The sequence below is a fragment of the Chionomys nivalis genome, chromosome 21 (assembly GCF_950005125.1).
Source record: "Chionomys nivalis chromosome 21, mChiNiv1.1, whole genome shotgun sequence".
Lineage (NCBI taxonomy): Eukaryota > Metazoa > Chordata > Mammalia > Rodentia > Cricetidae > Chionomys > Chionomys nivalis.
The window spans coordinates 39,199,281-39,217,801 of NC_080106.1; the positions used below are offsets into that span (position 1 = coordinate 39,199,281).

Consider the following 18,521-nt stretch of genomic DNA (forward strand, 5'->3'; position numbering starts at 1 on the left):
ACTGTTTTAAGTTAATTCAGGATATGGCCAAAATGGCCAGAGAAAATTCAAGACAGTGCACTGCAGTAAGGTAGCAGGAAGCACACAACACAGGGGGCTCCAGTGTGGATGCTGGTACAGATGCAGGCAGAGCCGGAGTGGCTGACTTTCCCAGGGACCAGGCACACTCTTCTCAGTTACTGCGGAGAGACTTGCAGGTGTGCCCTTCCCCTTTCCCTCTTCCACTGAACATGATTCTGATGAAAGTAGGTCTCAGAGCTATCAAAAAATCACGAGGGGCAAAGAAGGGGAGGTTCTGGAAGGTGAGAAAGGGGCTGGCAATGTAACTCAGTTGGTAGGGTGCTTGTCTATCAAACATGCAGTCCGGATCCTAGCACCACATTAAAAAAAAAAAGGTGGTGACACATGCTTGTAATTCTAACACAGGGGGCAAGAGTAGCCAGAGATCAAGGATACGTACTGAGTCTGAGGCTAGCTGGGCTACATTAGACTCTGTCTTTTAAAAAAAAAGGAGAGGTAAAGAGAAAGATTCTAGAGTATAAACCTCAGGAAACTGTAGCAGGTCTCTAAAAGCCCAGAGTACTGCCTTTCAAACAAAGCTTTCATTAGAACGGTACCTCCGTAAGGTGATCTGTCCAAGCAGGTGACCTGTCTTGGGGCTGGGAACAACCCGCAAATGCTAGGCAACTGCTTCGCTGAGCCACACCCTGAGCTGTCACAAACCCAACACCTGTGAACGAAAATTTCAGAAAAGAAGCTGTGTCCGTCCATCTATGAACAAAACCTGCAAAGGCACTTCCGTGTCTGCAGAGATCAGTGGGCTGACCTGAAGCTCAGTGCTGTCAAGACTGGAATTTTGTAGGTTCAGAAGTTAATTACTTTTCCTTGAGCTAGTTTTAGCCTCTGGAACAGCCATTCCTCGCCCCAGTCTGTATCTGAATCAACACCTTGTGAAATTAAAACAAGAACAATATAACAAAACAAAAGCCAAACCAGCACCACCAAAAATCTTGTGGGAGCTGTCAACAGGGGAACACTAGATCCACCTATCCAAGAGCTAAGGATGTCATCAGATAGCATCTTGGGCCTACAGAAAACTTTCCCTCACCTTGATGTATCTGCCTCTGTGATGGAACTACCAATTTTTTGTTGTTGTTTTGTTTTTTCAAGACAGGGTTTCTCTGGCTATCCTGGCCTTGAACTCACAGAGATCCACCTGCCTCTGCCTTCTGAGTACTGGGATTAAGGGTGTGTACCACTACTGCCTGGCTCACCCATGTATTTTAAAGTTAGCTTGATTTATGACTTCCTTTGTTCTATTCAACTATAAAAAACCCTATGAAACTGCTTCTCCATTGGAACATGGAATTTAGGGCAACATAATCTATGTTCATGGTCACTCATAATGGCTCTAAAATAAATTATCTCTGATTCCCTTTAAGATAAGAGCTGTGGGTATTTTTGATGACATACCAAAGGACAGCTCCTGCATTCCATCCTTGCTCGGGACAGACAATCTTTTTTATTCTCTACCTTGCTTACCCAAGCCTAGCTGCATAAGTTTAAAAGCTACATTTCTTGGTCTTTGGGCATAATCTTTCAGAGATTATGAAAGGTGAAGGCTGAACCAACAGTGTACACCACTAACTATGGCCCGTAGCAGTCCACAGACAGGTGATTTCCATAGAAATGGTGCTGTTTGTCTCATATTAACGTGGTGTCCTTAGGCAAAGCTTTAGCTTTCTGATAACACCTAGGTCACCTCCTGAGGTTACGGAATTTGGGAAGGACTGGGAACTCAAGAAGCACATGAGAAAAGCATGATATTTAAAATCTTAAAATCTGGATTGAGCTGATCCAATTCTCCATTCTGTGCCCAGGGAAACAGATGCTGGGAGATGAAACCCATCACCTGAATCCACAGCTGTCACAGATGTATCAGGCCTGGTCCCAGGCAGACTCATTTCCACAGGCCGGCTGAGACAAGACACCCGTAGCCTAGGAGTTTCTTGACAAGGCAAAGAGCAGCAAATCTAGAGACCAGATTGCTTGAGTTGGACATGATGGTGTGCATCTATACTCATACCTACGTGCAAAGCTGAGGCAGTAAAACCACATCAGGCCAGGAGTCAAAAACCAGTCTGAGCAAGAGAGAATCCCAGGAGAGAGAGAGAGAGAGAGAGAGGGAGGGAGGGAGGGAGGGAGGGAGGGAGGGAGGGAGGGAGGGAGGGAGGGAGGGAGGGAGGGAGGGAGGGAGGGGAGGGAGGGAAATCAAACCCAATGCCCCATGAATGCTAGTCCAACTACAGTAGACACTTTTTAACTTCTAAGAACAATGGATGTAGTTTGGGTTTTAAAATTTTAGGGGATTGCTGGCATGGTGGCACACTGATTCCAACACTCAGTAGGCAGAGGTGGGAAGAAGATCTCTATGAGCTTGAGGTCAGCCAGGACTACATGGTGAGACCGTGTCTCCAAAGGGGGCGGGATTGGGGAGATGGCTCAGTGCGTAAAGTGCTCACTGTGCGAGCCTGGCAACCTGGGTTCAAATCTGTAGAGCCCACATAAAAACCAGACTCATAAAATGACCATTTGTAATCCTGCAGGCCCCTCTGGGGAGATGGGAGGAAAGACAGCTGTATGTAGAGACCTTGCCTCAAACAATGTGGAAGGCAAGGACCAACACACAAGGCGTTGGGGCAAATCCTACAAAATGTCCAGCAGAGGTACATTTGCTCTCTCACTCTCTACTCAAAGTTGCCTGTGGTCAGACAGCCTGGCAGGGACGTCCTGCTCTTTTGCTTGCAGACTTTCAGAAAGTTCCTTTGCATCCTTTGCTAGAAGTTGTTTCTATCTGAGTAAAATGCGTAGCTCAGTGCTTATGATTTTAACCAGCAAATGACCAATCTGGGCACCCCAAATACATCCACGGCATCATCATCATCTATACCCAAACTTCCCATCATCTTTAGCATAAGTGAACCTGTAAAACCAGTGGCTCGCAACCTTCCTAATGCTGCGACCTTTTAGTACAGTTCCTCATGCTGTGGTAAGGAATCATAAAATTATTTTAATTGCTACTTTATAACTATAAATTTATTGCTGTTATGAATTATAACGTAATTATCTAATATGTAGAATATCTGATATGTGACCCTTGTGAACCAATTGTTTACCCCCAAAGGGTTCTGGACCCAGAGGTTGAGAATTACTGTGTTAAACTACAATTATCCACTTCTCTTTCTCACATATCACATTGTTTCTCACTTAATTTGACGGTAGACATCTGGATCGTTTTTTCCTTTTAGCTTATGGAAATAATTCCACTATGAACATGACTATACACGTGTGTTCTTCTCCTCAGGAATAGAACTATTGGATCACTACAGTTCTATTTTCAATTATTTTGAAGAACTGCCATGTTCTTTTCAAAGTGGCTGCACCACCACCTGACAGAAATGCAGAGCTGTCCTGATTTCTCCACATTTCTGCCAACACTAACACATCCTTTAACGCTACTGGAGCCAGTCTAGGCATGCGGCGGCTCTCACTGTAGCTGTCGTGTGCATTGACACAGCGAACTATGATCTTATCATCTTTTCATGTCTTCATGGACCATCTTGTACATCTTTGTTAAAGAAATATCCACTCAAATACTTGGCCTGTTTTTAATTGGCCTGTTTCTATGCAATTACGCTGTTGTTCTTTATATGCTATGGGTATCAATTCTTTATCATGTACAATTTACAAGCGTTTCATTCCACTGTGTAGACTTTGTTCACTTTCATTTATAATTTTCTAAATTTACTTTATGTGTGGATATGTACAGATGGATGTAGGCCGTGGTGCAGGCATGGAGGTCAGAGGACAACTAGCAGGGGTCAGGGTTGAACTCAAGTTGTCAGATTGGTAACAAGAACCTTTTCCTACTCAGCCCTGTTTTCCTTTTAATTATGTCATTTTATATACAAATTTCTAAAAAAAAACCTGTATTTACTTTTATTTATTGTGTGTGCATGCACGTGTGTGTGAACATGCTTATACACAGCGCAGAGATGAAGGTCAGAGGACAATTTGCAGGAGTCAGTTTTCTCCGCCCACCAGCTGGGTCCCAGGGATGGGACTCGGGTTGTCGGGATTGGCAGCAAGCACTTTACTCCCCAGACTACCTTCTCAGTCCAATACACAAAATTTTAACTGTGATGATGGTCAGTTCACTTTTCTCTTTTGGTTCCTATTCTGGTAGCATTCCTGTACACAGTGTCAACTACAGTATCAGTGAAAGTCCTCCGGGGCTCCTTTAAAGGTAAGCTCACAGCACTGGTTCTTCAGTGTAGAGCTTGGTCTACTTCCAGTTCATACCAGCGCTAGACATCCGAGCTAAGCTTCATTCCTTGGTGACATGTGAACATCAAGATTTCCCAACACCACTTGTTGAAGAGCATCTTTTCCTAACTGTACGGGCTTGGAGTCCTTGCTAAAACACAGTTCATCATGGTAGCCTTCATTCTTTGTGTCTCCACTCCATCACATTATCTGTACTTCTGTTCCTAGGCCGATATCATACTATTTCAATTATGACAGCAGTGTAGCAAGTTTTGAAGTTAACAAGTCCAAAGTCAGAAAAAAACAGTTTGGCAGTTCTTTAAAAAGTGCAACATGAAATACAACATATCCTGCCATTCCATTCCCACCCACGTACATATCTAAAGACCTGCCTGTGGGAACTTCATGTGCAGGATGGCGTTAGTTTCACAAGCTCAAAGATGAAAAACCACTTACTTCTTCCCCAAGACTTACCTACTTCTTCTTTCAATTCTATGTGATTTGAAGACTCTTTTTTCATTTCTTTTAAATAGGATGTTGTACCAGGTATGGTGGCACATGCCTATAACCCTAGCAACTAGGAGGCTAAGGCAGGAGAATTATGAATTTGAGGTCAGCCTCAGTAGCATAGTGAGACAATAAACTCCTGTTTCAAAATCAAAACCACACACCAAGGCAATTGGAATTTGGAAAGAACTGCATCGAATGTGTGTATTACCGAGGCATCCTAACAATGCTGTTGCCCGAGCACAGGACTCTTCAAACGTCTTCTCAGAATGACTCACTAAGCCTGTCTTGGCCACACTGGCTCTGTGGTAACCGCTCAGTTGCCGGTGGCTTATCCAGCTGAGCAGCTGTGCTGGTTAGTTTCTGTCCATGGGATACAAACTAGAGTTCCCTGGGAAGAGGAGTCTCAACTGAGGAAGTGCCTTTGTCAGACTGGTCAGTGGGCATGTCTGTGGGGCATTTTCTTGGTTGTGAGTGGTGCCGCCCCGGGGCAGATGGGCCTGGGCCTTCTAAGGAAATGTTTGAGCAAGCCACGGAAGGCAATTCAGTAAGCAGCGTACCTCCATAGTCTCTGTTTCGCTTCCTGCTTCCAGATTCCTGCTTGGCTTCCCTCACTGATGGACTATGATATGGAAACACAATAAACAAACCTTTTCTTCCCTCTGATTGCTTTTGGTCATGGTGTCCATATTGGTTTTAGGGAGGACCGGGGAAGGATTTTGGAACTTTGGGCTGGAAAAGTCATTTCTCAAAGTCGAATGAACTGCTATGGGAGCTTAGAGGACAGAAATGCTGAGAGACATACAGATAATGGAGACCTGGCCTGTGACATTTCAGAGGGAAGACTCTGCCAGGACCATTCATGTGATACACTGTAACTGGAACTTTCCCTTTACTGTGACAAACGATGCCGACAACTAGGGCTGAAGAATAAGCTGCAGTTAAAAAGAGATCAAAATAATAGAGGTGAAATCTTCTGGGAAGGGTTTCCTCAGGGTCAGCAGAGATGTGTGGTCCAGAGTGGGCCATGGATGCATCCCAAGCTGGCATCTGAACTTGGTCTCCCACATGGTGCTGTTTTGGGCAACATGAAAGCTGCAGGACTGAATGGGTTGTGGAGAGTCACTGAGGCTTGGCTCTCTAAGAGGTCAGGAGAGGCCATTGAGGGGAACACCCCAGCATACCCATGGGATGAGCGCGGAGGACAGTGGCAGGTACGGGCGGAGCTCTGAGCCCAGCTGTGATGACTGAGGAGTAGCAGTATCATATACACTATTATTTATTCTATGTTCTGAGACAAGGTCTCGTACTGTTGCCTAAGCTAGCCTCAAATTCCTGTCTACCCTCTTGCTTCCTTCCTCCTAAGTGCTAAGATTACGTGTGAGCTCCGGTTCCTGACACTATTTTCATTACTACATAGCAACACACTTACGGCAATAGACAGGAGAATGGAAATCCCCAAATTTGGAGGCTAGTCAGAAAAGAAGCTGAAAAACTAAAAATCTCCTGGTGCTCCTGCAGGCAAAGCTTCCTGTTTTGGTTAGGAAGGGGGTACACTTTGAATATCTAGCACAGAATGTTTTCAACTTGAAGTCAATGGCAGGAAGCCACCACAAAGAACTCTGATAGCTAGCTGGCCACCACAGGTCAACTCTTCCTGAAGAACTGGATCCTGAGAGGAGCTAAGAGGTGAGTGGGGTGAGGAAGACGCCATTAGTGCAGAGCAGCACTCCTTGAGGACATCTGGACCCTGCCCTAAGAATGAGCGCTCAGAGGGTGGGTTACCGCCTCTTCACCCACTCCATCCCTGCTTATGCTGTGCTTGCCTGCAAGAATTAAAGTGAATGAGTGAGAAGTCGTAAGCTGGAGAATTCAAATCTTTTATTCTGATGCATTTTAAACTGTGGTGGTGCCTAGAAAGGATGTGACAAGGCGGTAAGATACAGGATTTGCCTTAGGCCGAGTCACTGTACGTACATCTTCTGGAGGACAGCGGGACTGGCACAAGCGAAAAAACACAAATCAAAATGCACCCCAGACAACTGGGACCCACACTGAACTACACAGACTGTCCTCAACAGTCTTGCCATCCCAGCATCCTGTGCCCAGCACAGGGCACAGAGGTTTACTGTGGGAAGACAAGCCTGTCTTCAGGTAAATAAAATCCAACCCCTCGCTTTTTGTCTTTGAGAGCACAGCTCGTATCCCCCTGTGGACTGGGAGCTAAGCTGCTAGCTGCATGGAGGAGGTAAGGAACAGTGTCAGCGGAGGAGCACTGTGATGGGACTTGTGACTCAAACCAGGGCCGCTTACGTGCCAAGTGGTGGTGGCTTAGCCCCTACCTCTGTCTTTTGGCCAAGTGTGTACTCTTAGCACTGAGCTACAACTCTCCAGACCCAGATGGATTTCTTTCTCTCTCCTTACTTGGCACCATGGGCTAGAATTGAGCATTGCCATACTGCAGAGTGCTTAGAAGATAAGCTGTGTTTCCAGTCTTGAAAGGACTTAAAGTCTTTAACTATGAGAAGTCAAGTTTGTCGAAACAGAGTTGGCTTCATTGACAAAGGAGCTAGAAAACTTGCCTGGAAATTCTTCCTTCCCTAATGTGACCAGCTCCTAACTGGAGCATGTTCAGGGTGGGATTCCAGAAACCAAAGCGGAAAAAGAAGCAGACAGTAAAGGCCCAACTAGACTCGAAATTAAGAATTTACAATAAGGGGTCACATCAGCAGTAAGAGCTGTATTCTTGAAGAACCACGTTCTAGAGGATCATATTTTAGGAATAAAGCTAAGTCAGAGATAGAGTAATCCTACGAAGTCTAAAATGAATTCTCGGCAGTATCAAAAGTGGCCTGCTGGTCCCTAGTGATTTGTGAAAAGAAAATATCACCCTTTTCAGAGGACAGTGATTGCTATGGTCTTTATATTTTCAATTATAAGGAAGGAAGAAAACAAACAAAAAAGAAAAATGAATACTAAGAATCAGGATAAATTATAGAAGAAGGACAAGGAGGAGAAAAACAAGAAATATGTCTGGAGACAGAACTCAGAGGTAGAAGCAAGAATGTGAGATCCTAGGTTCAACCTGTAGCTCTGTACTGACAGAAGACAAAAAATAAAGTAAAACAAAACAGAAATAGAAGACAACAAATAAACCCACCCAACAGCAGTCATAACAGGCAGGCGACACAGACACACTTACAGCTGGATCCGATGATGGATTGATCAAAGGTACCCTAAACCCAAGAAAGCAAGGAAAATGAATTAAAGAAGAAAAGCAGCTAGGTGGTGGTGGCACACACCTTTGATCCCAGTACTCAGGAGGCAGAGGCAGGAAGATCTCTGAGTTCAATGTCAGTCAGGTCTATAGAGCAAGTTCTAGGACAGTCAGGACTACACAGAGAAACCTTGTCTTGAGAAACCAAAGAGAGAGAGATACGAAAAGACAATTCCAACTAAGAATCCATTGGGTGAATATATATATATATATATATATAGATAATCAAACATTCCATTGGTATAAATACATATGTATATATACATATACACATTTATAATTAAATGACCATTTAAAAAGCAAAAAGGACAATTTATGAAAATAATAATTACATAGGTTTAAATAGCCAGAGTCAGCAGTTATAAACTGAAATAGAGGGCAACAAAAAATGTACAAACTGAATATAAAAGCTAAATTAATGGGGAAAAGGGGGGTTAAGAGAGTATAGTTTTTATAGTCCCAATGGAGAAGGAAAAATATCAATTATGTGAAAAAACAATTGTCATAGTTTTTCTAAAACCGATGAAAGAAATTAGTTCAGTACATACCAAAAGGTTGGGAAATCCTAAATGAATAAACATAAATAATACCTATCAGACCTGGTGGTATAAGCCTAAAATTCCAGTGCCTCAAGAGGCTGAGGCAGGAGAATTGCAGGTTCAAGGACAGTCTAAGCAACTTAATAAGACCTTGTCTAAAAACAAACAAACAAACAAAAAATGGAAAAGTAAAAAGAAAACAAGGTGCTAGCATGGGCCAGACTCTTCATCCAACCTCCAGAACTGCAAACAAATGGACACTGTGGGACAATTCTGTATTCTGTCAGTTATGTTTTAAATAAACTCTGATTGGCCAGTAGTGAGGCAGGAAGTAGAGGTGGGGCAATGAGAACAGAAGAATTCTGGGAAGAGAGAAGCTCCCTCTGTAGTCCTGCCTAGACATGGAAGAAGGAAGATGTGACCTGCCCCGCTGAAAAAGGTACCGAGCTATGTGGCTAACATATAACATATAAAAGGCTAATATACGTTATAAGAGTTAATAAGAAGCCTGAGCTAATGGGCCAATCAGTTTATAACTAATGTAGACTCTCTGTGTGATTTCTTTGGGGCTAAACAGTTGCGGGACCTGGTGGGAAGACAGAAACCAGCAAGGACAGAAAACCCAACAACAGGACACATCACACTTGGCCACATGTCTGATATGTGTCTGTTCCCAGAATCTGAAGGCCAAGGCAAAGTGTTTACTGGGGAACATGAAAAAGAGATTTATGAATCGAATCAGCATCAAAATGGACAATTTCTCTGCTAAGGTTGGTTTCTGAGAAAAATGCTCACAAGGTGCTTGTGTCATTGAGCACACATGAAACATAAGGGACCAAATAAGCAGACACTGGTCTAACTCTGCAGAGTAAGACCTAAGTATGTAATGTTGAAAACTGAATATTTGTCTTAGTAAAAGATAGGCAAATATCAGAATAAAACTTTAGTCATGTCTTTTTTCTACAATCCAACTAACACCCCAAAAAGGAAAAAAAAAATAAATTTGGACTATCCTAATACCATGTAGAAAAACGAGTCAATATTTTTATGAAAGGCCTTGCTTTACAGCTAACTGAAGCATCAACATTCCTCTTCTGACACTAATCAACTATATCCCTCATCTGACTTCTCCAATCCCCCATTGCTTTGTGGCCAGTTTAATTGTCAAAACAATCCCACAAACATAGAGACACCATTCACAGACTAAGATGCTGGGTCCACTCCGGAAAACCAGTTAAAACTTTGGCAGTTTCTGCTGGATTTGAAACTTGTGGTTTAAAGTTACTTTTCTTTCTGGCAGTAACTCTGAGCTGAGTCCATCATTATTTCTTTCTTTCTTTTTTTTTTTGTTTTTTTTTTTTGTTTTTTTTCGAGACAGGGTTTCTCTGTGGTTTTGGAGCCTGTCCTGGAACTAGTTCTTGTAGACCAGGCTGGTCTCGAACTCACAGAGATCCACCTGCCTCTGCCTTCCGAGTGCTGGGATTAAAGGCGTGCGCCACTACCGCCCGGCTTTCCATCATTATTTCTAACATTAGAAATAATAACTCACCCAATGAATTACTTGAAAGTTTTGAAACAACTGTTTCAAGCAAATAACTCCTACTTTAAATAAATCTTTTTCTAACAAAAAACACCCAGTGACTAAGCTCTACTTAAACATTCTGGCAGGAAAACCTCATGCAGATCCCTTTATAGGAATGCTCCTTTTGTTTTGTTTTGTTTTTTGAAGTCACAAACATGATTTATTATAGTTATATCACATACTACATACGCTATAATTACAATATTCCTTACAATTACTCTATAAAGTCTGGAGGATAGTCATTCACAATAACTCAGTATTTCATGATATCAGAACCACCTAGGGCCATGTCTGTGCCTATGATAAGAACTACAACCAAAGTATCTGAAAAATAACTGTCTTCTTAATTAGGAAGGCACGTAGATACTATAGGAAATATAGCTTAGCTACTCAGTTTTGCCTAGCTACATAATCATGTACAAGATGACCTGTAAGTAAAAAAATAAAATCACAACAAAACCCAAATGACTACTCATTAAAAATGTATGTTCATAAACAACTGAACAAGCGCCTGACTATTTGTAAATATAATATAAACACAAATATTAGAAATTATACATACATACATTAATCTGCATTATAGCTATGGAAAATTCCATTTGACACCTATGCATGTATTGAAAATTCTAAAAACACCAGCTCAATCTTAAATACAATTTTCTGGATGTGTTAAATGGACACATTTCATTTCAGCTATTATTATATCACAGATACAAAAAAAGACAGAGGCTTAGATGGCCAAGGGTTGAGCACACTGGAGTACAGGAAGAGCACAGCTCCCAGTTCTAAAGAGACAAGAGAAAGAGCCATTCCATGCTGCTGCATGGCCTTTCTGTTCATAGGTTAGGGCAGGTTTTAAAGCATAATCTGAATCTTTATATTTCCTCTACCCAGTTCTACTAACTTTCTACTAAAACAATGAAAAATGAAAAAGTAAAAACTCTTAAGAATAAGATGAGAACAAAGAAATCTGATAAAGAGATGCTGACAAAATTTTAGAAGTATAATGCAAAAAAACAGAAATACAATGAAATTTAGCCAGTTAGAGAGAGCAGAAACCTCAGTGTCTACAGTGTTGGACAGGTGATCAACAACAAACTGACCTGAGCCATGAAATCCTAAAAAGACTCAGGAATTTGGGGTACACCTGAAAGTTCTGAGAGAACTGACCTAGCCTGTTTTGTGCTGCTATGACAGAATGCCCCAGAGTAGGTAATTAATAGTGAATACAAATGTGTTTGACTCATAATTTTAGGGACTGAGAAATCTAAGAGCAAAGAACTACATCAAGGAAGGTCTATGTGCAACATGACAAGAAGGTCACATGACAAAAGAGCTCCTGAGAGACAGAGGTGATGGAAACCCAAACTCATCCACTCACCAGGAACCTACTACTGTGAAATGTAACATACACGTCCTCAAGATAACGCACCAATCCCGTCATAGGGAAGAGCCGCCCTCATGACTTATCAGGATAGAACTCAGGCTTGTGGACCTATGCAAACACACCAGCACTGGGCTACAGCCCTAGCTCCCTAGCTCCTCACCACCTCGGAACGCTTGTTCCATTGGAGGTGAAGTTTCCAACAGATGAACTTGGGAGACACAAGCCATACAAAGGACAACATAAGTCTGCTGTCCTTATAAGAAACAATTCGATTTCAATATTCATACCCCATATACCATAATTATATAGCTCCAATTCAGCTAAAGTGGAGGTTTAGTCTCAAGAAAAAATGAACCAGTGAGGTTCCAGGCAAAGTGGGAGCAGGTAGGACGACGCAGAACCAAGAGGGTCATGTGAGCACCCACTCTCCCATGCCCTGGGAAAACATCTGGTCTACTATGACTGCCACGAAGAACAGTTAACTCTCTCACAGCCACAGGACTGCATTCTGGAAAGAGTTCTGGAAATGGCAGGACTCTAATAAGTCTGCTTCCCACGGAGCAATTCTTACTTCCTTACTACGTCATGTTTACAAAAGAACATGCTGTGATGAACTGAAGCTTAAGCTTCTTAAAGTTCAGGGACAAGAAGGGCATACACTGATCTCTTCTAGTGTACTGATGTGTTGGAAGACTTAGACAGCTTATTTTTTTTTTTAAATGTACCATCATCATCAGCAATTTTAAAACAGGTTTTTACTATGTAGACCAGGATGGCTTTGAACTTGCCTCAGCCTCAGGAATGCTGGGATTACAGGTGTTTGTCATCACATTTGGCTTCTAACAACTTTATAACAAAGACTTGAACAATTTCCTGCACTGGTCCAAAATGAGAACAGCAAACCATATGTAAAGTGTATATTATAGCAACCTTCTGGAGAAGGTTACTATATCATTAAAATGGTAACTTTGAAGAACGCTGAAGAGGAATTAACTCTTTGTTATTTGAAAAAAAAAACTTGAGAAACCCATCAAGCCTTCTGTTATTCCATCCCCATTCAGACACCACTGTTTCAAGGATTATCTGATACCCTCCTTGGTCAACTGATAGTGCCATCTACTTTTAGCTGCCAGACTGGAAATACCAGAACAAGGCCACAAACCTTCCCCGTCAGCCACATCAGAACGGTCCAGCTTGGCTTCTTTATGCTGTCCTTCAGCAACTTTCACTGCAACGGCCCGGCAAATGGCCCCAAACTTTCTGTCCAGAGAACGGACTCCTGCCTCTCTGGTGTACCTGTTACAAATGAAAACATTTTATTATTTATTTATTTTTGATAACCACCACCTGTAAGTAAAACAGAGCCAACCCCTTCACTAAAGAAACAATGCAGATTTGAAAGTTAATTAAAAAAAAACTAACTTCTCTAGCATAATACATTTCATTAAAATTAGTGTATTTTAACTATTAAGGTATCTTTTCAGCCACAGTTATTTCCTTTACATACATTATCTTGAACTGTTACCCTTCATCTAAAAGCTGACCTTTGGCCCTGCAATTTTACACGCTTAAAGTGAGCCCGGCAGCATGTTACACACCACTTGTGTCTTGATGTCTATTAAGTAGCTTCCTGACTACAACCTGTCAGCGTAATTTAGTTCCAAATGCGCTGGTCTTGAACTACTGATGAAGAGATCAGAGAAACGGGCCAGGGCTTGGTGACACCTGCCATCCCAGCAATTACTTGGGAGGTAAAAGTAGAGGGACCAAGAGTCATTCTCATAGGCTGGAGACCAGCCTGGGCTAATTGGTACACTTTTCACAAACAAACAAACAAACCCTCTAAAACCTAAGACAGAGATAAAACAAACAAACAGAAAAAAAAAAACTCACTCCAAATCACAAACCGAGAAAAGGCTAATGAGCTGAATAGACAGTTCTGTATTAAGAAACACAAGTGGCCAATAAAGACCTAAGAAGTGTTCATCATTCTCAGTCACCAGGAAACGCAAATTAAAACTGTACTGAGACTCCATCTCTCCCAGTTAGAATAGCTGTCATTAAGAAATAATAGATGCTGGTCAGGATATAGGGATGCTGAGGAGAAGGTAAACTGTATGGAAAACAGTGTATTCCAGTGGTTCTCAACCTTCCTAAGGCTGCAACCCTTTAATACAGTTCCTCACGTTGCAGTGACCCATAACCATAAAATGATTTCATTGCTACTTCATAACTGCAACCTTGGTATTGTTATGAAATGCCATGTAAATATCTACTATGCACAGGATATCTGATATGTGACCCTGTGAAAGGGTCGTTTGACCTTCCAAAGTGCTCATGACCTACAGGTTGAGAACTACTGGTGTTGAGGTCTGTCATAAATCCCAAACCAGAATTACCAGATGATGCAGCTATATTACTCGTGGGTCTGTAAGTCAGCGTGCCACAGAGATGCTTACACACCCATGCTGATTAATGCAAAGCACTACCAACGGTAGCCGGAGCATGAAAACAGCTAGGGGACCATCAGCAGGCGATGAAGTAAATGTGGTGCACGGGCACAGAAGAATTTTATTAAGCAGTAAAAAAAAAAAAAAAAAAGAAAGAAAGAAATTATGGCACTTGCAGGAAAATGGATGCACCTGGAAATCTCTCAAGTTAAACGAAATAAACCATACTTAAAAAGAATAACCTATTTTTCTCAAATATAGATTCTAGATTTGAGTCTGAGTGCGACATGACAGTAAAAAGGGGATGGGGAGGGGAAGCGACTGTGAGGAGAGGAGGGGACAGGAGGGGAGTGTGGAGATACGCCGCCGGAGAAGCAGAGAGGGAATGTGTGAAAGAGTAGGGACCACAGGGAGAGTGGGGGAGGACACAGGGACAGGCAAGAACAAAGTTCAAAGATAGACATGTATGAGAATACAACAAGGAACTCATTTCATTGCATTCTAAAGCATAAAGTTAATCTGAAAAAAAAAAAAACTAATGAGACTTCCCCTGAGTCAGTTTAGTGATGGAGCTGGAAGCAAGGCTGCAGGACCCCACAGTTATCTACAGACAACTAACCAGAGAAGTGAAGTCCTAAAAGCAAGTCAACAGAAACAACTGTGGGGAGGGGGAGGCAGCACTAGGGACAGAACCCAAGGCTTCGTGCACACGATGTGAACACACTCTTACTGATGTGTGTCCTCTGCCCTGGAGAAGTGGTAATGAACATTCAGTTTGAAGAAGAGCTTTGTTTATAGTGTGGAGACCTGAAAGTACTTCTGTTTAATTTCAGTAGGATTAAGTTTCAGAGCAATTATACTTAGGCTTCAGATGTCTCTATAAGATAGGAGTATAAATTCATAGGACAGTGACTATGATAACAAATGACATTCAGGATTCTCACAAGGAAGTGGAGCTCAGTAAGTACCTGAGAACTACAAGGTTCAAATCAGCTTGAAACAGGGAGGGGAGGGGACAAGAACACCAAGGGCCATGACTACAGCGCACAGCAACAGATGAAAAGGTCTGGCCGTGATCATCAGTCTCCTGCATCTGGCAATTCAGCGCCTGGAGCTTCAGTAGAGCAGTGTCCGCTGCACTATGTGCCGCTGTGCATTGTTTTTAAGTATTGAAAGTAGGAAGGCTGCTTATGAGAGTACCTAATGTCTACAGCTTTTACTGTTTATCAGAGTCCCTAATGTCTACAGCTTTTACTGTTTTGCACTAACAAGCATGTAGGAGGCAGTAATTGGGAACTACAAATATGAACTCTTCAGCACCATTCTTAGAAGTAGGCAAGCCAGGCGTCTTCTCACTCACTACCCTTGCCGGGTGTACCATAAAGGTTCACATGGCTTGTTACAAGTCCACGGTGATGTCACTGCTGGAAGACTCTGGGTAATCAGTTTATTTCTCCTGGCATTATCCAAATAGTTCATGTCAAAAAAAAATTAAGAAAAAAGAACTCTTGTGTCAGACTTAGTCCTATTTTCTGTATCTAACTAGATAGAAGAAAGTTGACACAGACCATGAGGCAGTCAGAGAGGCCATGTATGGAGAGAAATTTCACATTTCTTGAAAACGGTTACTATGAAAGGGTGGCTGGAGTCCTTGGCAGACTCAAGTTGTTGGATGATGCAATCAATCTGTAATAGTGAGCGAGGAAAACTGCAAGAGGCTATGGTCAATATAAATTCCCAACAGGGTCTATTTTTCATTCAAACACATGACCTATAAATTTACTCATTTGGAAGGGGGTGGAGGAAAAAACAGGATCTCTACACAGCTCTGGCTGTCCTGGAACTCACTCTGTAGACCAGGTTGGCCTCAAACTCACAGAGATCCACCTACCGCTGCCTCCTGGTGCTGGGATTAAAGGCGTGCACCACCATGGCAGCCTAAGAGGATTTACGTGGTACTTGTCACAGGCGTAAGCACGTGGCAGCAGATCTGGGAGAGCACATTCTCTATTGCTCCAGTGTTAAATCTCAACATCAAAAACTCCAAGGATTGGTATTTTGTTTTTTTACTCTCTCAGAGAAGAAAAAGGCAAACATAAAATGGGTGTCTGAAATTAGCAGCTTGATTTGTTCTTTTTGTTTGTTTGCTTGCTTGCTTGTTTTGCTTTTTTATCCCTAACCCGTGACAGGGTTTCTCTTTATAGCCCTGACTGTACTAGTCCTTGTTCTGCAGGCCAAGCTAGAACTGGCCTAGGAGTAAGGGATCCACCTGCCTCTGCCTTCCTGCTGGGATTAAAAGTGTGAGTCACCACTTCTGGCTTTGGCTCTAGTTTTTATATTTATTTATTTATTTATTTATTTATTTATTTATTTGGATTTTTCGAGACAGGGTTTCTCCGTAGCTTTTGGTTCCTGTCCTGGTAACTAGCTCTTGTAGACCAGGCTGGCCTCGAACTTACAGAGATCTGCCTGCCTCTGCCTCCCGAGTGCTGGGATTAAAGGCGTGTGCCACCACCGCCCGGCTTTGGCTCTAGTTTTTAATATGCATAAAGGAGCACTTCTATATTTTTCATGAGTTTAGTTCTTAATCTATTAATTTAATAATTAGTTTGCTATTAAGGCAAAGTAGAAGTTCTGGTTCAATGAAGACCCTTTGTAATGAAGACAATCCTACATGGTTTTACTATGAAATTCTTCCTCATCCAGAGTTAGTCACAGCTGCAGCAATGTTTTCTGTTGCTAGAGGAATTCATGCTCTACGATGCCAGTTAAACATTTCTTCAGTCCACAGACCTTCAGCAAATTATTGGCATGGAAAAAAGTCCCATCTTCCAGATGACTAACCTGGTAATAATGGCCAGGGTGGTAAGTTGAGGGATCTGAATCTGCTGAGGAGTCAGGCCGTGTTGTTCCAGCTGCTTAGGGATCAGGTGCCTGTGGGCGATCTCTATCTTCTCCTCCTGTGTGTACCCTGGAAAAGAAGAGTTCTGTAATTACCTACCAGACTTCAACAATGTCACATCTTGTTTGGATTTTAAGATTTATTTTCTTTATTTTATGTATATGAATGTTTTGGCTGCATGTATGTTGGTGTACTATGTACATGTCTGGTGTCCACAGAAATCAAAAGAGGGTATAGGAGCCTTTGGAATTGGAGTTACAGTTGGTACACTGTGGAGGTTGGGAACCAAACACTGGTCATCTGTAAGAGCAACAAGTGTCCTAGAATGCTGAACCATCTCTAGCCCCCACCACAATTTTTAATGAATCAAATGCAGATTCAGTAGACCTGAGATTCGGAATGAGCTTAAGCATTACTTCAACTAATACTGGAACCAGAATAAGAAAATTTAAACTACATCAGTTTTGATTTTTACCTTCACATTTTATAAAAATAAAAAGACTATATTCTTATCGACTAAGAAGCCCCAATGAGCTTAAATTCTGTAAGAAAAAAAAAATCTCACCTAAACTAATGTACCCTCTCTGTCTAATAAACATGGGTTGATAACACATCTTTCGGATAGGAAGAAAAGGCTTGAAAGCACCACACAGGCTAGAGGACAGGACTGCGGCTGTCAAAGGGAAAGGCAGCATCCACGACTGTAGCATCTGTCTCCAGTCCATCAGTGTAGCTCATGGACTCACTGGCAGTTTCTGAACAACTAAATGTCCTTTGTTAACTTTAGTCTTATAAATACACAAAAGCAACACTTTACTCCACCACATTTTAAAACTAAATAAAAGAACCTACCAGGTTTGCAGGTAATTGAGAAATTCAATGAACATTTACTTAAAATGTGAAATTGTATTTAGAATGTAAACTATATTGCTACATTTCAATTTTGAATGTATTTATAGTCTGCCCTATTTTTCTCTGCAGTGATTACTTTCTGATATGGGATGTCTTTTAAGACAAAATAATTTTGAGTAATTAAATAAAGTAAAAAGGTTACAAACTGAGTATAACTAAAAAGACTATTTTTGTGCACTACAGTGTGGAGGAGACATGGCTAGAAACACAAACATAATCAACTGAAGGAAGAGTGTGCTCAGAGACTGGCCCAGAGGCATCCAGGAGGAGTGACTACTGTGTAACACTTTTCCAAAAACGGGGAGAGCTTTCACAACCTTACAGAGATGTGAAGCTGTATCTGGGTCTCAGACACTGGCTTTGTAGAAATTAAACCTTTCGCCTGTAATTTTGGGAATTGCTTCAGAGAATGTCTGACATTCTAATCATCCCTGAAGGGAGCCTAGAGCCGAGTGTGAAGTCCACAGACTTTGCTTGTGTCTTCTGGACACACACTGACTCTTCCATGGTGCAGACAAACACACTCGTGTTGTTTGCGCTGGATCTCCAGAAAGGGTGGTTTACAGTGTGCAGAACCTCTGAGGACCACACAGTGACAAATGAGCTTCTGGACAAACCAGCTCCATAACATGACCAGTT

The 18,521-nt window shown here is 42.0% G+C and overlaps 1 protein-coding gene across 1 annotated transcript in view; it reads right to left on the bottom strand.

Annotated features, from left to right (window-relative positions):
- Lonp2 (lon peptidase 2, peroxisomal) overlaps nucleotides 1–18,521 on the bottom strand; it is an 86,764-nt gene that overhangs the window by 15,644 nt on the left and 52,599 nt on the right. The window contains exons 10-11 of the mRNA XM_057753224.1: nucleotides 16,913–17,039; nucleotides 12,781–12,914 (exon numbers count right to left, since the gene is read on the bottom strand). Of these exons, the coding sequence (XP_057609207.1) occupies nucleotides 12,781–12,914; nucleotides 16,913–17,039 (261 nt within the window). The remainder of the gene's footprint in view (nucleotides 1–12,780; nucleotides 12,915–16,912; nucleotides 17,040–18,521) is intronic.